Below are 21917 nucleotides of genomic sequence, written 5' to 3'. Positions count from 1 at the left end.
TTTTTTTTAGTATTTGATTAAAGTATATTTTGTTAGAAGGATGACTTATAGGCAAAATGCAAAAGAGAGTTAAACAAAACGCTGCCATATTTTGTTGAATTATCTTCTAATTTTTAAATCCAAAATAAAATATTCCTCAAAATGAATCATTTCATTTTTAATATATTCTTTTCTTAATTATTAGATTTGTTCTATTGAGATATCTTCAAGAAACTGAATTTGCTGTACGATATAAATAAGGGGAAAAACACTTTTGTAAACATTTGTTGAAATAAAACCACTATGGACATGATGAACTAAAATCTGATGGTGCAGAAAAATTAAGACAATTAGGATTAAATCATAGGTAGAGTATTATCCAGGTTCGATTTAAGAACACTAAGTATTAAAAACTAAAGAACTTATGCTCTAATCCAATGGAAGAATATGTAAAGTCTACTCTTTATAAACACTCGATGCGCTTGACAAAGCACAAAGACAAAGTTGCGAGACATGTTTATCCAGTTGGACAATTAGATATTTAAATCAGATATCAAGGTAATCTGATTTAAAGAATTTTAAAAATAGTAAATAAAGCAAGTGACCTTCTACTTAAGTACATTCAAGATCAGGTAGAGGACAATGCTCTCTCTCAGTCAATTCTCTCTCACTCGCCTTTACGATGAATCAGCTGCAACCCGGAAGCAATAAGCCAGTAAGGAGAATTTGATCAGCCATTTTTTCAGGATACTATAGAATAATTGTTATACTGGCACAGCGATTCTAACACTCGCAAACAAAGAGGTATGCAGTGAGAGGGATGTGTTTATGTCACTTCTTCGATTTAGCTAACCCACGGGTGAAAACACGAGCTCATTAGCATTCATGTAGTGGGTACACAAACTTTGAACTTAAGAGAACTGAAACTTGTTTAGGTAGCAGTGACTTATTCTTTTAACAGGAGAACCGTCCGAAAGCAATGCTCAACAGCAGGTGATACTGCTGATGAAAAAGAAAAAAGTAAAGTTTTGCCATATCCACCACGCTTTGGAGGCACGCTTTAAGAGTCTCGCGATTATTTATCTTTTACTTTGGCTTTACGTACAAATATCGATTAGATTTGGTGTACTTTGATAGATTAGAGACTTCCTTTATTATAAATGTCTCATATTAATATATTCAATGTGGTTGTTGAAGGCCATCATCCCTGTCCGTCAGTACTCATGAGTCTCACGCACTTCTAATCTCGTGAGTTACCATGGTGTTTCACTTGACCACAGATTTCATTACATCATTAAAGTTCTTCAAAACTAGCACTCTGAGGAAAAACCAGCGGAAATTTATCAATAACATTCCTTATTTGACAAAACGAAAACATTCCAATTAACACATGGAATTTCAGCAACAACTTCTGAATCACAATCATGTCCTGACCTTTATAAATAATTAATGAATCTGTTCTCATTACTAATATTTCAGAAGCATTAGAATACGCAAACAGTGAGAATCAAAACTAATTTTCATATTAATTAGTGGTTTATATATTTTTTTTGTTTTTAAAGTTAGCTTATTTTATTCATCATGAAACTAACAGGTTATGAAATCGTTCCTTTGTAAACTAAATGTGGAGTATTGCTGTAAAATAAAGATGTATTTCGAGAAATCTTTTTTTGGAATTGAAGTTTGTATCAATGTAATTCAATGAATTGCCAGATCTCTTAGAGAATTTCATTCACTCAATGGCTTTCTTTAACGTGCATCAAACACAGAATCAATCACACTTAAGCTACACGGCGGCAGTGGCATGAAGCTTAAACTAAATTTGCCTACAGTTAACGACTAGCTCTTTGAGAGAATCACATAAACCTTTCGTTACTGATATACAGTGAAAGAAGATATTTCCAATCGCACAGGAAAACATGACATTATCTTAGAATGAAGCAATTTGCGCGATAATTTGGACGATCAGGAAGGATGCATCCAACACAAATAGATAATAAAATTCACGTAATGATGTGAATAAACACTGATAACTTCCAGATAATTGTTATATTTACAACTCTTTTATCTTTATTACAAAGCCACAATGTAAAAAACTAAGAAATGGAAATGAGGTCATTTATATTTTCTTCAAATATATTCATGCACTCATCACAATTTACTTGATCTCCATGTTAGTGCAGTAATAAATATTCAATAAAAGTTGTAAAGTATAAAAACATATTATTATTAAATAGATATCAACTGCATCAAAAAGATAAACGCTTTAGTTACTTTTGTCTCTTTTTGCTGAAATTAATTTATCTAATTAGATTTTTTAAAAAGAGCAACAATAAGGTTTCATAATACCATAATCATAGTAAGGTGCAGCCAAATCCTAATGCAACGCACTGCCTCAGCTTACCTGCACAAACAAAAAGTGTACTTTTGTATTTTATTGATTTATTTGTTAGTAAATATAATTGTACTTAAAATAACAATGTACATTAAAGTTTAATTGCATCCACTTTTGGTTTGGCTTCTGCTTTTCTTAAACAAGCAAAGCAATATAAAGAAATTTACGGTTTTTCATTATAAAGAATATTAACAGAACAGCCATTTTAAATTGTACAACGCAATATACTTTTCAATGATTATTATTTAAATTTGAAACAACCTCATCCTGTAAATCGCTCATGTTTTGACATGTACCTAAACAGGATTATTGGAAAAATAATTACAGTTTCCTTTTTATTTGGCCAGAGCTAACTCAGAAGATGAGTTAGCTAAAGATGCGAGATGGTCAATGAGAGGTTTGGGGATGACCCAAAAGACAAGAGTAAAGTTTCTTGAAGCGAACAAGTGATTCAATTTTGAATATAAAAGTAGTATTTATTTTTTTAGATCGGAGTGGATAGATCCATTGCTTAGGCCTGGAGAAGAATAAGTAATTGAAACCACGAAGAATTTGTTTTGACAGAAATGTCTGAAGAAGCTAGTATGTTAGAATGCTTGGCTGAACTCACAGTTCCACTAAGTCCATATCCATTCTGTAGCTGGTAAGAATATGTATCCGTACTTTGTTGTTTGTAGTCAGTTTTGATCGCCTGTCATGGAGACTACAAAATACTTGTCATGTTTTTATGTTCTGGATTTTTTTTTTTTTTAAGGCGAGTAAATACGAGATAGCGTGTAGGAGGTATGTTGTACTAACAGGCGAGAGGGATAAGTCTAGAGCTACAGTAAAGTGGAGGGCACAAGAATCTGATAAAGTAAATAAAATACTATTATTTCTTAGCAAATCATTTCATTCCGAAACTTACTTGCATCATGGACTCAAAATGACCCAAAGTGTAAGAAAGAAAGCTTTCGACAAGTTGGTCTTCGCTTATTTGGGTAATAAATAATTAAATTTATCCGCAGCTGAATATACATACATTTTAGTCACTTGCAGCAGGAAACGCTGTTTAGATTAAGCATTTCAAACAAAAGAACTTTAAATATTTAAATTTAGAACAAACATACAATAAAACATAGAACAAACACATCTCAATTTTAGATTATTCGGTTGTTTATTTTATCTCTAAATTGTTGGATAACTAGTCATTTTGGTTAACGGTAGAAAGGATATGTGCAACAAGGGGTTAAAAGCCTAAAAGGAAGAATACATTAAGTGAACAAAGATGTGGCATATCGGTCAGCGAACTCGAACCATAAAAAAAAGAAGTACCTTAAGTAACTACATCACGAACAGCACGAAATCATATTTTAAATGAACGGTTTTATTCTGTCTATTTGTTATTTATTGTATACATTGTCCTGTGGGGAGACAAACTTTCATAAATACAAACGGGAATTGAAAACAACTAATGTGATATACACTAATATCACTTTCTTTTCATATAGTTAATAATATAAAAGTAATTATTTCCTGGCAAACTTTAACTGAAATCATTGATCAGGTGTCGTGACGAAGGAGGATAAATAATGTATGTACTTTGCAGTCAATTGCTCACATTAACATAAGATTTAAAACTTTTAAGGCCAGTAACTCCGGAGTCCAACTTGTTTGGCCCAATATCTAGTGCTGTCAGCAATATAATATTGACAAATTTACTTTAAATATCGTATTTTTTGGAATATCTGCTAGTGGCTATTATTATAGTAAGATGCAAGCCAGTTCTCAGAGAAAAATACGAAATATTTAAGTACGATTACATTTTAGATCGCTTGCATCCTCTCAAAATAGAAAAAACTTCTTCCCAAAGCCAAGAACTCTCATAAAATTGCAGTTAGCACTATTCTTTTTTAAAAAATCGTAGAAACCTACACTGCATTTCTAATTCTAGTGCCATCTTGATATTATTGAATGCTTTCAATGATTGTTTGTTATACCTTCGAAGGCATACTTAAAAGAAAAGCTACATTCCAGAACCCTTTTAAGCTCAAGTTTTTGAAATATCTTTAAATAAAAGGTGATAAGATTTTTGTACCGACTTGGTTAAAATTTTGAACGGAATCCCTTAAATAATATTTAATATTTTGGTATAATATTAACAGAACTTGTGGTGGAGAGTATTGTGGTAAATACTAATTGGAAAACTAGATGCCATTATATTTTCTTTGATAGTACAAAGTTTTAAGCAAGACTTAATTAAGATTCCGATTTAATCAAGACCTAAGCAACATCTATAATAGTACAATAATAGATCATGTTGAAAAAAGAGGCTTTTTTGATCAAGTTTGGCGTAGTCTTGCAGTGTTGACTATCCAGGCCAAAGTTATACCTATGCCACTTCTTTTTTTAATAGCTAATAGATAGACGCACTTCGCCACACAACAGCTTAAGGTTTTATTAAAGAAATCATGCAGTAGAATATTGTTTCCTATCTAATAATCGTGTTACTTAACCAATTAATGGCTTTCCAAGTCTAGTGTATAGGATTTCAAGCGAAGCGTTGATCAAAGATTATAACTTATTGCGAGTCACAGTTGTTACTGTTCGTTTCCGTGGAGAATTGTTTGGTTGTTATACTATCGGAAAAATTATTTTTACAAAATTTAATCTACTTAGATTAAAACAAAAATAAATCAACAGTAACCAAAGTTAAGTAAAATTTATCTAGAAGTGTAAAGAATGCTTTAATTCTCAATGATTTTATAACTGTAATTAGGATTTCTTAATTATTTGTTTTGCGCTATAACTGTACATTTATGACATTCCAATTCCATTAGTATTACAATTTACGTAATGCGTGCATTCTACAGTAGCTGTAACTGCACAGTAAAACTGCCATTATCTGAGATGCTAAGTAGAGATAGCATTATAAGGTGAATTGAGAAACCTAAATTTATAATTAAAGGAAATTGTGAAATTATACGGTACCAATTTTATTGCTATATTTGTTAAACGGTCGTAATGAAAAATACATAAATATCATAATAATTAATTATGATAATGTAATCCAACTGCAATACTTATAGAACTTCTTGAGAAATCTTTGAATCAAAAACCGAAAGTTTAGAGTTCAATACGTTCTGTGTTATATTCAAAAATAAGTAAATAATAAAAAAAAACCTTGTTTTTTAAGTGAAAGCGATGAAGAAAAAGAAATTAGTTTAAAAAGAAAACATACGACGTCAGAGTATGCGATGCAAGCGTGTGTCTACGTGTATAAGTGTTTGTGGAGGATGCTTGTTGGGAAAAGGGATTTGATTATATTGGCTGGGAGCAGTTAGGCCAGCAAGTGTGGCGGCTATAGTGTTGCAGGCTCACCAAGGTCACAACCTCCTACAAGGAACCGGTTTCCTTCGCTGAACAAATAAGGAGCCCACACATACGGGAATAAATACGCGTGCTTGCATATCCCATCCTGGCACCAGAGCAAACTATCACTAACCGAATTACCTGACGCCAACTGTCCAACTATCTACCACGCACTGTGATCAGCTTACGATAAATACTAATGGATCTGTATTCAAGAAAACTATAGCATACTACTCAGTAAAACAGAGTGTGTAAGAGCACAAAATTTCATACGAATAATCTGTTGTTTACTGTGAGAGTTATAAAGGCCCAATTTCACAGCAAAACCATGACCCAAAAAAATTTCAACTCTCAATATCTTCTCAACTAATGGATCTGTATTCAAGAAAACTATAGCACACTACTCAGTAAAACAGAGTGTGTAAGAGCACAAATTTTCATACGAATAATCTGTTGTTTACTGTGGGAGTAATAAAGGCCCAATTTCACAGCAAAACTATGACCCAAAAAAATTTTAACTCTCAATATCTTCTCAACTAATGGATCTGTATTCAAGAAAACTATAGCATACTACTCAGTAAAACAGAGTGTGAAAGAGCACAAAATTTCATACGAACAATCTGTTGTTTACTGTGGGAGTTATAAAGGCCCCATTTCACAGCAAAACCATGACCCAAAAAAATTTCAACTCTCAATATCTTCTCAACTAATGGATCTGTATTCAAGAAAACTATAGCATACTACTCAGTAAAAAAGAGTGTGTATGAGCACAAAATTACATACGAATAATCTGTTGTTTACAGTTGGAATTGTAAGGGCTCAATTTCACAGCAAAACCATGACCCAAAAAAAATTCAACTCTCAATATCTTCTCAACTAATGGATCTGTATTCAAGAAAATTATAGCATCCTATTCAGTAAAACAGAGTGTGTAAGAGCACAAAATTTCATACGAATAATCTGTTGTTTACAGTGGGAATTGTAAGGGCCAAATTTGATAGCAAAACCATGACCCAAAAAAATTTCAACTCTCCATATCTTCTCAACTAATGGATCTGTATTCAAGAAAACTATAGCATACTACTCAGTAAAACAGAGTGTGTAAAAGCACAAAATTTCATTCGAATAATCTGTTGTTTACTGTGGGAGTTATAAGGGCCCCATTTCACAGCAAAACCATGACCCAAAAAAATGTCAACTCTCAATATCTTCTCAACTAATGTGTCTGTACTCAAAAAAACTACAGCATACTACTCAGTAAAACAGAGTGTGTAAGAGCACAAAATTACATACGAATAATCTGTTGTTTACAGTGGGAATTGTAAGGGCCCAATTTCACAGCAAAACCATGATCCAAAAAAATTTCAACTCTCAATATCTTCTCAATTAATGGATCTGTATTCAAGAAAACTATAGCATACAACTCAGTAAAGCAGAGTGTGAAAGAGCACAAAATTTCATACGAATAATCTGTTGTTTACTTTGAGAGTTATAAAGGCCCAATTTCACAGCAAAATCATGACCCAAAAAAATTTCAACTCTCAATATCTTCTCAACTAATGGATCTGTATTCAAGAAAACTATAGCATACAACTCAGTAAAACAGAGTGTGAATGAGCACAAAATTTCATACGAATAATCTGTTGTTTACTGTGAAAGTTATAAAGGCCCAATTTCACAGCAAAAACATGACCCAAAAAAATTTCAACTCTCAATATCTTCTTAACTAATGGATCTGTATTCAAGAAAACTATAGCATACTACTCAGTAAAACAGAGTGTGTAAGAGCACAAATTTTCATACGAATAATCTGTTGTTTACTGTGGGAGTTATAAAGGCCCAATTTCACAGCAAAACCATGACCCAAAAAAATTTCAACTCTCAATATCTTCTCAACTAATGGATCTGTATTCAAGAAAACTATAGCATACTACTCAGTAAAACAGAGTGTGAAAGAGCACAAAATATCATACGAACAATCTGTTGTTTACTGTGGGAGTTATAAAGGCCCCATTTCACAGCAAAACCATGACCCAAAAAAATTTCAACTCTCAATATCTTCTCAAATAATGGATCTGTATTCAAGAAAACTATAGCATACTACTCAGTAAAACAGTGTTTGTATGAGCACAAAATTTCATACGAATAATCTGTTGTTTACTGTGGGAATTATAAGGGCCCAATTTCACATCAAAACCATGACCCAAAAAAATTTCAACTCTCAATATCTTCTCAACTAATAGATCTGAACTCAAGAAAACTATAGCATACTACTCAGTAAAACAGAGTGTGTAAGAGCACAAAATTTCATACGAATAATCTATTGTTTACTGTGGGAGTTATAAGGGCCCCATTTCACAGCAATACCATGACCCAAAAAAATGTCATCTCTCAATATCATCACAACTAATAGATCTGTACTCAAGAAAACTATAGCATACTACTCAGTAAAACAGAGTGCGTAAGAGCTCAAAATTACATACGAATAATCTGTTGTTTACAGTTGGAATTGTAAGGGCTCAATTTCACAGCAAAACCATGACCCAAAAAAAATTCAACTCTCAATATCTTCTCAACTAATGGATCTGTATTCAAGAAAATTATAGCATTCTATTCAGTAAAACAGAGTGTGTAAGAGCACAAAATTTCATACGAATAATCTGTTGTTTACTGTGGGAATTGTAAGGGCCCAATTTCATAGCAAAATCATGACCCAAAAAAATTTCAACTCTCCATATCTTCTCAACAAATGTGTCTGTACTCAAAAAATCTATAGCATACTACTCAGTAAAACAGAGTGTGAAAGAGCACAAAATTTCATACGAATAATCTGTTGTTTACTTTGAGAGTTATAAAAGCCCAATTTCACAGCAAAACAATGACCCAAAAAAATTTCAACTCTCAATATCTTCTCAACTAATGGATCTGTATTCTAGAAAACTATAGCATACAACTCAGTAAAACAGAGTGTGAAAGAGCACAAAATTTCATACGAATAATCTGTTGTTTACTGTGAGAGTTATAAAGGCCAAATTTCACAGCAAAACCATGACCCAAAAAAATTTCAACTCTCAATATCTTCTCAACTAATGGATCTGTATTCTAGAAAACTATAGCATACAACTCAGTAAAACAGAGTGTGAAAGAGCACAAAATTTCATACGAATAATCTGTTGTTTACTGTGAGAGTTATAAAGGCCAAATTTCACAGCAAAACCATGACCCAAAAAAATTTCAACTCTCAATATCTTCTTAACTAATGGATCTGTATTCAAGAAAACTATAGCATACTACTCAGTAAAACAGAGTGTGTAAGAGCACAAATTTTCATACGAATAATCTGTTGTTTACTGTGGGAGTTATAAAGGCCCAATTTCACAGCAAAACCATGACCCACAAAAATTTCAACTCTCAATATCTTCTCAACTAATGGATCTGTATTCAAGAAAACTATAGCATACTACTCAGTAAAACAGAGTGTGAAAGAGCACAAAATTTCATACGAACAATCTGTTGTTTGCTGTGGGAGTTATAAAGGCCCCATTTCACAGCAAAACCATGACCCAAAAAAATTTCAACTCTCAATATCTTCTCAACTAATGGATCTGTATTCAAGAAAACTATAGCATACTACTCAGTATAACAGTGTTTGTATGAGCACAAAGTTTCATACGAATAATCTGTTGTTTGCTGTGGGAATTATAAGGGCCCAATTTCACATCAAAACCATGACCCAAAAAAATTTCAACTCTCAATATCTTCTCAACTAATAGATCTGAACTCAAGAAAACTATAGCATACTACTCAGTAAAACAGAGTGTGTATGAGCACAAAATTACATACGAATAATCTGTTGTTTACAGTGGGAATTGTAAGGGCCCAATTTCACAGCAAAACCATGACCCAAAAAAATTTCAACTCTCAATATCTTCTCAACTAATGGATCTGTATTCAAGAAAAGTATAGCACACTACTGAGTAAAACAGAGTGTGTAAGAGCACAAATTTTCATACGAATAATCTGTTGTTTACTGTGGGAGTTATAAAGGCCCAATTTCACAGCAAAACCATGACCCAAAAAAATTTCAACTCTCAATATCTTCTCAACTATTGGATCTGTATTCAAGAAAACTATAGCATACTACTCAGTAAAACAGAGTGTGAAAGAGCACAAAATATCATACGAACAATCTGTTGTTTACTGTGGGAGTTATAAAGGCCCCATTTCACAGCAAAACCATGACCCAAAAAAATTTCAACTCTCAATATCTTCTCAAATAATGGATCTGTATTCAAGAAAACTATAGCATACTACTCAGTAAAACAGTGTTTGTATGAGCACAAAATTTCATACGAATAATCTGTTGTTTACTGTGGGAATTATAAGGGCCCAATTTCACATCGAAACCATGACCCAAAAAAATTTCAACTCTCAATATCTTCTCAACTAATAGATCTGAACTCAAGAAAACTATAGCATACTACTCAGTAAAACAGAGTGTGTAAGAGCACAAAATTTCATACGAATAATCTATTGTTTACTGTGGGAGTTATAAGGGCCCCATTTCACAGCAATACCATGACCCAAAAAAATGTCATCTCTCAATATCATCACAACTAATAGATCTGTACTCAAGAAAACTATAGCATACTACTCAGTAAAACAGAGTGCGTAAGAGCTCAAAATTACATACGAATAATCTGTTGTTTACAGTTGGAATTGTAAGGGCTCAATTTCACAGCAAAACCATGACCCAAAAAAAATTCAACTCTCAATATCTTCTCAACTAATGGATCTGTATTCAAGAAAATTATAGCATTCTATTCAGTAAAACAGAGTGTGTAAGAGCACAAAATTTCATACGAATAATCTGTTGTTTACTGTGGGAATTGTAAGGGCCCAATTTCATAGCAAAATCATGACCCAAAAAAATTTCAACTCTCCATATCTTCTCAACAAATGTGTCTGTACTCAAAAAATCTATAGCATACTACTCAGTAAAACAGAGTGTGAAAGAGCACAAAATTTCATACGAATAATCTGTTGTTTACTTTGAGAGTTATAAAAGCCCAATTTCACAGCAAAACCATGACCCAAAAAAATTTCAACTCTCAATATCTTCTCAACTAATGGATCTGTATTCTAGAAAACTATAGCATACAACTCAGTAAAACAGAGTGTGAAAGAGCACAAAATTTCATACGAATAATCTGTTGTTTACTGTGAGAGTTATAAAGGCCAAATTTCACAGCAAAACCATGACCCAAAAAAATTTCAACTCTCAATATCTTCTTAACTAATGGATCTGTATTCAAGAAAACTATAGCATACTACTCAGTAAAACAGAGTGTGTAAGAGCACAAATTTTCATACGAATAATCTGTTGTTTACTGTGGGAGTTATAAAGGCCCAATTTCACAGCAAAACCATGACCCACAAAAATTTCAACTCTCAATATCTTCTCAACTAATGGATCTGTATTCAAGAAAACTATAGCATACTACTCAGTAAAACAGAGTGTGAAAGAGCACAAAATTTCATACGAACAATCTGTTGTTTGCTGTGGGAGTTATAAAGGCCCCATTTCACAGCAAAACCATGACCCAAAAAAATTTCAACTCTCAATATCTTCTCAACTAATGGATCTGTATTCAAGAAAACTATAGCATACTACTCAGTATAACAGTGTTTGTATGAGCACAAAGTTTCATACGAATAATCTGTTGTTTGCTGTGGGAATTATAAGGGCCCAATTTCACATCAAAACCATGACCCAAAAAAATTTCAACTCTCAATATCTTCTCAACTAATAGATCTGAACTCAAGAAAACTATAGCATACTACTCAGTAAAACAGAGTGTGTATGAGCACAAAATTACATACGAATAATCTGTTGTTTACAGTGGGAATTGTAAGGGCCCAATTTCACAGCAAAACCATGACCCAAAAAAATTTCAACTCTCAATATCTTCTCAACTATTGGATCTGTATTCAAGAAAACTATAGCTTACAACTCAGTAAAACAGAGTGCGTAAGAGCACAAATTTTCATACGAATAATCTGTTGTTTACTGTGGGAGTTATAAAGGCCCCCTTTCACAGCAAAACCATGACCCAAAAAAATGTCAACTCTCAATATCTTCTCAACTAATGTGTCTGTACTCAAAAAAACTATAGCATACTACTCAGTAAAACAGAGTGTGTAAGAGCACAAATTTTCATACGAATAATCTCTTGTTTACTGTGGGAGTAATAAAGGCCCAATTTCACAGCAAAACCATGACCCAAAAAAATTTCAACTCTCAATATCTTCTCAACTAATGGATCTGTATTCAAGAAAATTATAGCATCCTATTCAGTAAAATAAAGTGTGTAAGAGCACAAAATTTCGTACGAATAATCTGTTGTTTACTGTGGGAGTTATAAGGGCCCCATTTCACAGCAAAACCATGACCCAAAAAAATTTCAACTCTCAATATCTTCTCAACTAATGGATCTGTATTCAAGAAAATTATAGCATCCTATTCAGTAAAATAGAGTGTGTAAGAGCACAAAATTTCATACGAATAATCTGTTGTTTTCTGTAGGAATTATAAGGGCCCCATTTCACAGCAAAACCATGACCCAAAAAAATTTCAACTCTCAATATCTTCTCAACTAATGGATCTGTATTCAAGAAAACTATAGCATACTACTCAGTAAAACAGAGTGTGCAAGAGCACAAAATTTCATACGAATAATCTGTTGTTTACAGTGGGAATTGTAAGGTCCCCATTTCACAGCAAAACCATGACCCAAAAAAATTTCAACTCTCAATATCTTCTCAACTAATGGATCTGTATTCAAGAAAACTATAGCACACTACTCAGTAAAACAGAGTGTGTAAGAGCACAAATTTTAATACGAATAATCTATTGTTTACTGTGGGAGTTATAAAGGTCCCCTTTCACAGCAAAACCATGACCCAAAAAAATTTCAATTCTCAATATCTTTTCAACTTATTGATCTGTATTCAAGAAAACTATAGCCTACTATTCTGTAAAACAGAGTGTGTAAGAGTACAAAATTTCATACGAATAATCTGTTGTTTACTGTAGGAATTATAGGGGCCCAATTTCACAGCAAAACCATGACCCAAAAAAATTTCAACTCTCAATATCTTCACAACTAATGGATCTGTATTCAAGAAAACTATAGCATACTACTCAGTAAAACAGAGTGTGTAAGAGCACAAAATTTCATACGAATAATCTGTTGTTTACTGTGGTAATTATAAGGGCCAATTTCACAGCAAAACCATGACCCAAAAAAATTTCAACTCTCAATATCTTCTCAACTAATGGATCTGTATTCAAGAAAACTATATCATACTACTCAGTAAAACAGTGTGGGTAAGAGCACAAAATTTCATACGAATAATCTGTTGTATACTGTGAGAGTTATAAAAGCCCAATTTCACAGCAAAACCATGACCCAAAAAAATTTCAACTCTCAATATCTTCTCAACTAATGGATCTGTACTCAAGAAAACTATAGCATACTACTCAGTAAAACAGAGTGTGTATGAGCACAAAATTACATACGAATAATCTGTTGTTTACAGTGGGAATTGTAAGGGCCCAATTTCACAGCAAAACCATGACCCAAAAAAATTTCAACTCTCAATATCTTCTCAACTAATGGATCTGTATTCAAGAAAAGTATAGCACACTACTGAGTAAAACAGAGTGTGTAAGAGCACAAATTTTCATACGAATAATCTGTTGTTTACTGTGGGAGTTATAAAGGCCCAATTTCACAGCAAAACCATGACCCAAAAAAATTTCAACTCTCAATATCTTCTCAACTATTGGATCTGTATTCAAGAAAACTATATCATACTACTCAGTAAAATAGAGTGTGTAAGAGCATCTACTCAACTAATGGATCTGTACTCCATCTGTACAAAAAGGAAAATTAAAAACTGCTGCTCTTGTAAGGCTATGTTAGTCACAAAATAAGCAAACAAAAATGGCCCAAATCAAAGCCAAAACATTGCATTAAGTATGAACTTTTCAGGAATATGTTTTCAATGAAAAGTAATGAGCCTGTAAAATAAAATAAAAGAATTAATAATCAAATGATGGACTGGAATCCAATGGCCAGACATTAGATTGTCTCTTTCTAGCTGGTAACGTCTGCAGCTTACTGTCAGGTGATAGAGGTCCAGCTGTTTGCGACGAGAGAACACTAGTGGTAACGTTGAGAGAATCCTGTAATTCTAATACTTCTTTTTTTGAAGCGCCGTAATTACATGTAGAAATCCATTCTGAAACCCTAGCAACACTCTCCTTTGTCTGAGCTATAAGGTTTTATAAATGACCTTAGAATGATCCAAAAAAAACTCTAAGAGAAAAATATATTGCAGAGGTTTAAATTTTCGACAAGTAGAGTCCATATTTAATATAAGTAGATAAATGGGGTTTAAATTAATAGAACGAAAAACTAAGGGTAATGCCTATAATTTATTTTAGAGTCAAAAACCTTGACATTGTATAGACAAGTTTTTAAACCTTCTATAGATTTCAAAGAGATCTTTTGTATGTACAAAATACCGCTGTAACAATTTGTTAAACAATACATTTTAGTAGACAGAATGGTAGTACCGCTTTGTCCAGGGGCACTGCTCCGAGACCAGCTCTAATTTCTAAGGCATCAACCTGGAGACAGGCTACCTTCTATATACTGTTAATAAACAAATTAAAGAAATAACGATAAGATATGGTGAAAAATATGCTATTAATAATTTTAATGGAGCCGAGCTATTCAAAGCCAACCAACCTGACTGAATGCGGTTGGTAAAAGAGTTTCGCTTGAATAAATCAATATTTATTCGTGTCCTATTTAGTTCTAAGGATATTTCTATCTAGGATACATTATAAACTGTAGATTCCTGATATATTTTTCATTTCTGATATCAACATATTGTGGGAAAATTGCGGCAATAGATTTCTAAAAGTGATTACATTATTTGGGAAACTGTTGAAGTAGGAAATCTGTATTAACATTATTTGCTAATAATTACTTCAAAACAAAAACAAAATCAAATGCCCAAAAAATTAGGCAATAATACTGAGTAATAATTTACTTATAAACAACGCAAATTCATTGGTGCTTCGTTCGGAGACGCCCTTAAAAAAATCAGTAATCAATTTGATGAGATTTTTACGCTAATAAACATTTTGTGATCTTTTTTAAAACAAAAAAGATATAATTACATTTGCTGCTCACTTTTAAAGTCATTGAAAATTGACACAAGACCACAACTAAAAAAAAGCTAAAAAAAACAATCCAACATCCTGCGGGAAATATTTGAAAGGTGAAAAGTGAATGCGTAAATAGAATTTAAAGACAACATTGGAGTTTTATGAATGTGATGAAATAAAGAAAAATTAGGGAAATATAATAAGTTCATTGACACATACCGTTTGAATTCTTCGTGACTGATTCTAAGGTGGTACCAAATTGGAATACGATACCAAGTTGTTATTATTACGGACACTAGGTATTAGTGCTCGTGTCACAGAGTGAATGAAACCTGTTTTTTCTTTCTCTTAAAAAACATTCAATATCCGTAGTTCGTTGCCAGTGTACTGTGAAGAAAATTTTATTCCAATAACACGATACTTGCAAAAATAGAAAAAGAATAAATCGTCCATCAAGATTGATTACATTTTCGCAGAGGTTCAAAATACAATTCAAGGAAGCTAAGTGTACTACGTATATCTACTTAGCTGTCCCGAATTAAAGAGGTGCCGCGTTATTAACATATTAATAAATATTAATATGGTAATAATGTATAATATGTTAATAACATATTAAGTAATTATTATGTTCGCCAGTAACGTTAAATTTTAAGAACTGCTTGTACATTTAATTGTTTCTCCAATTTTGTATAATGGTTTAAGTCAAGTAAATATCTCACTGATAATTGAGTATTATCTAGATTGAGTATTACAAGTTCTTTGGTTAACTTTTTCTTTGAGCTAATGCTTTTTCATTCGTCAAATGCTGCAATAATTATATCTGAAAATTTCTTGACCATAATAATATCCGTAGTTCACAAATCAAAAATTTTAGGAACTCTTACTTTTTTTAACATTCACTACTTTGGAGAGAAAGTTGACACCTTTGAACTTAAAACAAAATTATCTACTAAACTTAATTATACTATCTTAGCTCGGAGAAACTTTGAATATTTTCTGCACAATAATATTTGGAAATGTTCATGATTTAAGAATGTAAATCCCCTTACATTATTACTATATTTTAACATTTTATTACGTGTCTAAATGTGAATAAATTATAGTTGATAGTTGAATCTCTATAAAAAAAAATATAAAAAAAAGAAACAGCAAAGGTAGTTTGGAAAAAAGAAAAATAATTTCCTCTGTCCCTTTCATCTTTACTGACGAAAATATTCAATTTCTTTGAAACGATTGAATATTTTATTTAACAGGCCATTTCAAGCAATGATGACAATTCTAAAATTTCTCTATTCGGTGTTAAAAATGATAAAAACTTGTAATTAAAATTGACAAAACAACTTTAAACATAGTAATCAACGATACTAATCGTTTGTCTAACCTTTGAGTTTATTTTATGGTAAAATTATGTAATTTGTATTAAATACATGGGTAATGGAAATATTTTCAAAAGGGCTTATTAACATCAGATGGCTCTACCACTAAAGGATTCGCCGGCCTCAATTTATGTTAAATGAATTCCATAAAAGAGAACGATAAAAGTGTGTGTACTCGGTAGTCAAGATGTGTAAAACTACAGCAGTTTTGTTTGTTCGAGAGAGTTTTTGCTTAAATGTACCCTATTGTCTGCCAAAGTTTAGGTTCAGATCGCGTGGAGTTGTGTGTGCGGTCATAACAAAATGCATAACAGAATATATCCCGAGCAGACTGGTTGGAGAAATAGTCAGAAATTATAATACCTATAGTATAATACAAGGAAATATGTAATGCGTACAGCGCCTTAAATCATGAAGGGTTACTGGATAAGATAGTTGAGTAGGTGGTATATCGTAAATGTATAGCAGTCATGGCGACCCTTTAGTCAAAATTTTGAAAAACCATAACTTCTCGGGTGCCCTGTCACATATAGAAAAATAATTTTTTTTTGTTCTTTGTAACTATTGTAAAAACAAAAAATATGTATTAAATGGCCCTCCTTATGGTCATTGATCTGACCATATAAAATTTGCATACTAATATCTTTATTACAAAGGGAGATGTAGCGGATGCAATTTCAAAGCGTGCCATGACCCACAAAATTTTCAACTCTCAATATCTTCAGTACTTATGGATCTGTACTCAAAAAAACTATAGTTTATAACAGAGTGAAGTATAGTTTACAGTTGAACAAAATTTTATACTAATACGTGTATGTTGTTTACAAAGGGAGATATAGCAGGCGCAATTCCAGAATTGGAAGCTCCAGAGCAGGTTATGGACCCAAAAAAATTTCCATTCTCAATATCTTTACAACTTATGGATCTGTACACAGAAAAGCTATAGCTTTTAACTGAGAAAAGTATAGTGCAATGATCGCGATTCTTTTGAGCTTAATAATTTTTTGTCGATGCGTGTCACCCAAAATGAGTTCGTGTGTCACCTCTCACACTCTCGTATCATAAGTTCGCCATGACGGATGTATAGTAGAGCCGTCGGCATCTAAAGTAACTTTAATCTATTTTCCAGATATTTCGCAGCTTCCGGAGCATGAATTCTTCCGATGAACATTAAAAAGAGGAAGGTTAATACTGGGGTAAGACGGAAGGCGATTGTTTTCAGTATTTCCGTTCTTCTAATGTTCGCCATACAATTGTAAATAAGTGTTACATTACAATGTGATTGGCGGAACTCTTTGTATTATACCTGTTCTGACCTAATTTATTGTATTTTATCATTGCATTTTACAACAAACCCATTCTATGAACAGCTGATCGTTGTCGCTTAACCAAAATGTCTATTCAACTTTCCTTTTTTTTTCTTTCTGTACATTTACTTTTACTGAGATTACTTTTTAGATAACTTTAGACAAACATTAAAATGGTTACTAATGTGTGCCAGTGTGTCACATATCTACAGATAATGTGGAAGGGTAAAAAAAAATGGCTGATCTAAAAATATATCTAAATTAGAATCTATAAATACAGATTAAAAGAGCAGATTTAATTATTTCGTTAAACCTATTAATTATTCCAATAAACGATCAATGATATTTGGCACAAACGATTAAAAAATACGCGTCAATTTCGGTTTCGTAACACTAATAGCTGTTACAAAATATTTAGAACTAAATTAACGTATAATTTTTTTTTTGTTCTTTTACACTTCATCTCATCTCAAAGTAGTCAGTGTTAGCTAAAACGTTTTTTTACATAAAACCAATGTTACAAAAGGTATTTTTCAGCTTCTTTAACAAATTTCTTGTTTAATATTGATGGAAAGAGTTTTAGCCTGGGGATACTGGTTGATCTTCTGTTGTGAAGATTACTTTAAATACTAAATATTTACCATGAACTTGGTATCAATGAGAAACTCTGAACTTACAAGGTTTTAAGGATTTATTGTGTTTATCTAAATTGTTAGCCAAAAAGTCTCTTAAATATTTTAGACTAATTTATTGTTTTGTTGACACGATTGATTAAAGGCAGTAACGACACTAAATACTAATTTTAATTTGCGAACTCAAGTTTGCACAAGAGAAAATAAAGTTCATTTAAAAGTGATTCCTTCACAAAGCTCGGTAGTACTCAAAATCTCTTAATTTTGTACCTGAAAGAATCGTTCAACACTGACGAAGGTAGCGTTTACAGGAGATGCAATACAGTAATTTTTTCCATGATTTGTTATCTCTTCAACAATCTTGTGAAAGTGCAACTGTCTGTTGCAAAAATCAATTGGATTATTTATTTTTTATAAGTTTTCAAACTTTCATTTGTTGCCAGCAGTTATTAGTAATGTAATGCTTCAAATAAATAATTTTTCTTTTAACTATTCTGTTCGATCAAATCATTCTATTTGTCTGGTGTTTAAGTCATCAAACTTGAACCGATTGAAAGTCGAGTGTAAACAATTTCACTCGATCATTCCAATGATTCTCCTGCCCCAAGCTATGTGGGGTGTTTGAAAACCTTTTTCTTGAATCCCAGGACCTTTTACACTTCCTCTAAGTACTCTAGTAATGCGACTTCTTGTAATAGCACTAATAATTCAGGAGGGAAACTTCAAAATGCAGCTCACCCTGCGTAAAAATCTCCAAGAATTTACCACTACTCTTTACATTATGCACATTCACCACAAATAGTAACAAACCACAGTGCATAAAATAACTTTTCAATTTCTAACTTCTTTTTTTGAGCCTTGACACAGTATGTTTTGTTAAATAGTTAAAAAAATTGGTTAAAGTTTCTGTTAGTTGGGTCAAATAAAAGGAAGCTTTTTTGAATGCGACTCTTTTTGTATGCAAGAAGATTTCAAAACATATAAAAACACGAGGAGAGATATCTTTAAGGAAGCACTAACCTTGCAACGTCACGTCCTTCCAGCGTTTAATATCTGCCGCGATTAAGACGTTTCGTTAGAAAAATAAGTTTTTCTTTAAAGGAGAAGGGTTAAAACATCTCAGATCATTGTCGTTTACTCCCAACAGATTAAAGAAAGTACCCTGTGTTCAGTCGAACTCATCTTTTCGCGGCGCCCCATCCTTTAAATTTTCGCGCCATGCTTTTCCCGCGTTTTGGTTCCCGCCAAACTTCTGTAGCCTCGCATCTTGTAACCTTCATAGTGTTTTCACTTCTCTTCTTTCAGGCTACAGTGCATCTTGTTCATCGGCAAGAAGAAGGAGCAACACCCGCCTTCCTGTATCCTTTACATCACACTTCTCTTCAGAAGCATCAGTTCTTCTCCATCTACATCTGCAGGGTTATCTCGGTGTCTTTTGTTTGCCCTCTTTATGGCCCTGGCCCTTCAGGCCTTGACCCCACTTGGTGTCCAATCTTGTCGAGGTGGTGGGGCTTACGCACTAAGGGCACTAGAGATTAACCCTCTCTAAAACTATCGCGTTTTCCGCTTCTGGGTGTAGGCGTCTAAGCGCGCCTAAACCCTGAATTAAGAAATGACAAAAGTTGAAAAGTGGCAATTCGGTAGGCGCTGGTTCGGATAAATCAAATTCAAATGATACAAGACAATCCGAAATCTATCCAAATCAATCAAAGAATCTTGGATATATCCAAAAAAAAAAAAAAAACTTAGTGCTATCGAGCAGAATGGCTTCCTGTGAGCTATGAAATATTAATTCTTTTCCCTCTTTTAAAAAAGCATCCAACCACGCTGTCAAACTTCATTGTCAATTTTAAACAAATTGACTGGAAAAATCTGTGTGACTGCGTGGAGAGGCAAGTAAAAGTTATCGATTATTTAAAAACTAACTCATGAATTAGATATGTAGCGCCAGGAACCTAATGGTCACCCACCAGTCTGGGTTTGGTCACGGCTCCGGAACACCCTAACTCATGGCGGACACATCTGTAAGACCCTATTACTCATGTCGATCGATGTAATTCTAGACAATTTTTACAAAATAAAGGAGAAATAAAAAGTGAAACAAACGATAGAATATTTTTTTCTTTTTTTTAAATTAAGGATTATTTTTTTTTTTAAAAAAAAAAAAAAGAGTTGAAGAGGACGATTGTTGTTTAATGAGTAATTTAATTCATTTCACGTTATTTTATGATTTCCATATTGTTTTCGTGCCCAAGTATTTCCAACAATAGCCATCTAGAGTCATGAAAGTATTTCTAGACACGAGAAGAGATTCTGTATAAAAGATTCTGTTGAATTTCTAACTAAGAAGATGTTTTATTGAATAGAAGTTTCATCCTAGAAATATGGTGAACGATAGAATAGAAACTGTTTCTTTACTTCTAATTTGGACATTAGTTATTTACATTTCAATTTAACGACAGCATTTACGTCGCAATTTTTTTTTTTTTTTAGCATTAAAACAAATTATGTAATTGCTCTGATAAAAATTAAATTGTCGGTAGAAACGAGTAAAATATTATTATCAATTTATATGTATAAATAAATATAAATTATCCCAGAAAGAACATTATTAAACCATGTTGGTGTATTATTTCCAAGTTTCATTTTAAATAGCAATTAGTCTTACCCCTAAATAATTTTGCAAAGTTTTCAAATCATATTTAGAAGAACTCTGTCTAGAATTAAAGATTAAATCCATACTTCAGATAATTAAACTTTATTCTAAATAATATAAGAAAATTAAAATAGAAATTTCTAATTTATAAAATGTAAAGGTTAATTATAGATTTCAAATATCCTTATTACTGTAAAAGTATCTTAAGATTTTATGGATTTTAAGATCTTAAATTTTGTCTATGTTTATTTTTTCAGCTAAACAGGAGAACATAAATTTTACGGTATCAAAACCGGCCACTTAGAGGTTATACATATTTTTAAGAATTACGAGAGATAGAAACATTCTTTAACGTCTCCTCGTGTGACAGGGCCAACCGAAAATTTCATATGGAATTATTAAATCTACTACTTTGTGCTAATTAAATTAAGATTGACATTAAAAAAAAAAGTTGGTTAGCTTTATGTAGTAAGGTTAGAACGTGAGAAGCTGACGTTTTACGATTTCACTTATTCATCATTTGAGTTCTACATTAAATACTTTTCTTAGAATGTTCTATAAAGCTTTCAATAAAGTGAGGATATGGGTGAGATGTTCCCATAATAATTGTGTCATCTCTTTTAAACTTGAATTAATTGATTAAAAACAATAATAAAAAGTTTATTTTTCTATTTTGTTTTGATTGGATGCGTTTAAGATAGAGTAAAATATGTCAGAATCAAAGAGAAAAAAAAAAATGAAGGGCGAGCTAACAAGATAGCTTAAGGTTCAGTAAGAACTGTCAAGAAAGTTTAGGAGAAATCTGTTATCCAAAAAAAGTGTTTTTACTGAAGGGATTTTTTGTTTTATGCACTTTTATTATCAAAGAAATTTTTCTGCGTAAAAAACGGTAGCTTACCGCTGTTTGACAAATACAATTAGATATTTTTTAAATGGTTATTTAAAGACAAAAAGCAAATAAATGCTTTTGTGATATG

General features: G+C 32.3%; 1 protein-coding gene across 4 annotated transcripts in view; it reads right to left on the bottom strand.

Annotated features, from left to right (window-relative positions):
- Positions 1-21917, bottom strand: part of LOC141449818 (sodium-dependent nutrient amino acid transporter 1-like) — a 115455-nt gene that overhangs the window by 52341 nt on the left and 41197 nt on the right. Inside the window, exon 2 of one of the 4 annotated variants that reach the window (XM_074119627.1) lies at positions 2329-2383. The exons of the other annotated variants lie outside the window; for them this stretch is intronic. Coding sequence (XP_073975728.1) covers positions 2329-2337 — 9 coding nt within the window. The 5' untranslated portion in view covers positions 2338-2383. The remainder of the gene's footprint in view (positions 1-2328; positions 2384-21917) is intronic. 4 annotated transcript variants of the gene reach the window in all.

Source organism: Rhodnius prolixus, unplaced genomic scaffold (genome assembly GCF_049639745.1).
Source record: "Rhodnius prolixus isolate KJV_2025 unplaced genomic scaffold, Rpr scaffold_2, whole genome shotgun sequence".
Lineage (NCBI taxonomy): Eukaryota > Metazoa > Arthropoda > Insecta > Hemiptera > Reduviidae > Rhodnius > Rhodnius prolixus.
Note: the sequence above shows the minus strand (reverse complement) of the source record. Positions and strands in the feature narration are given on the sequence as shown.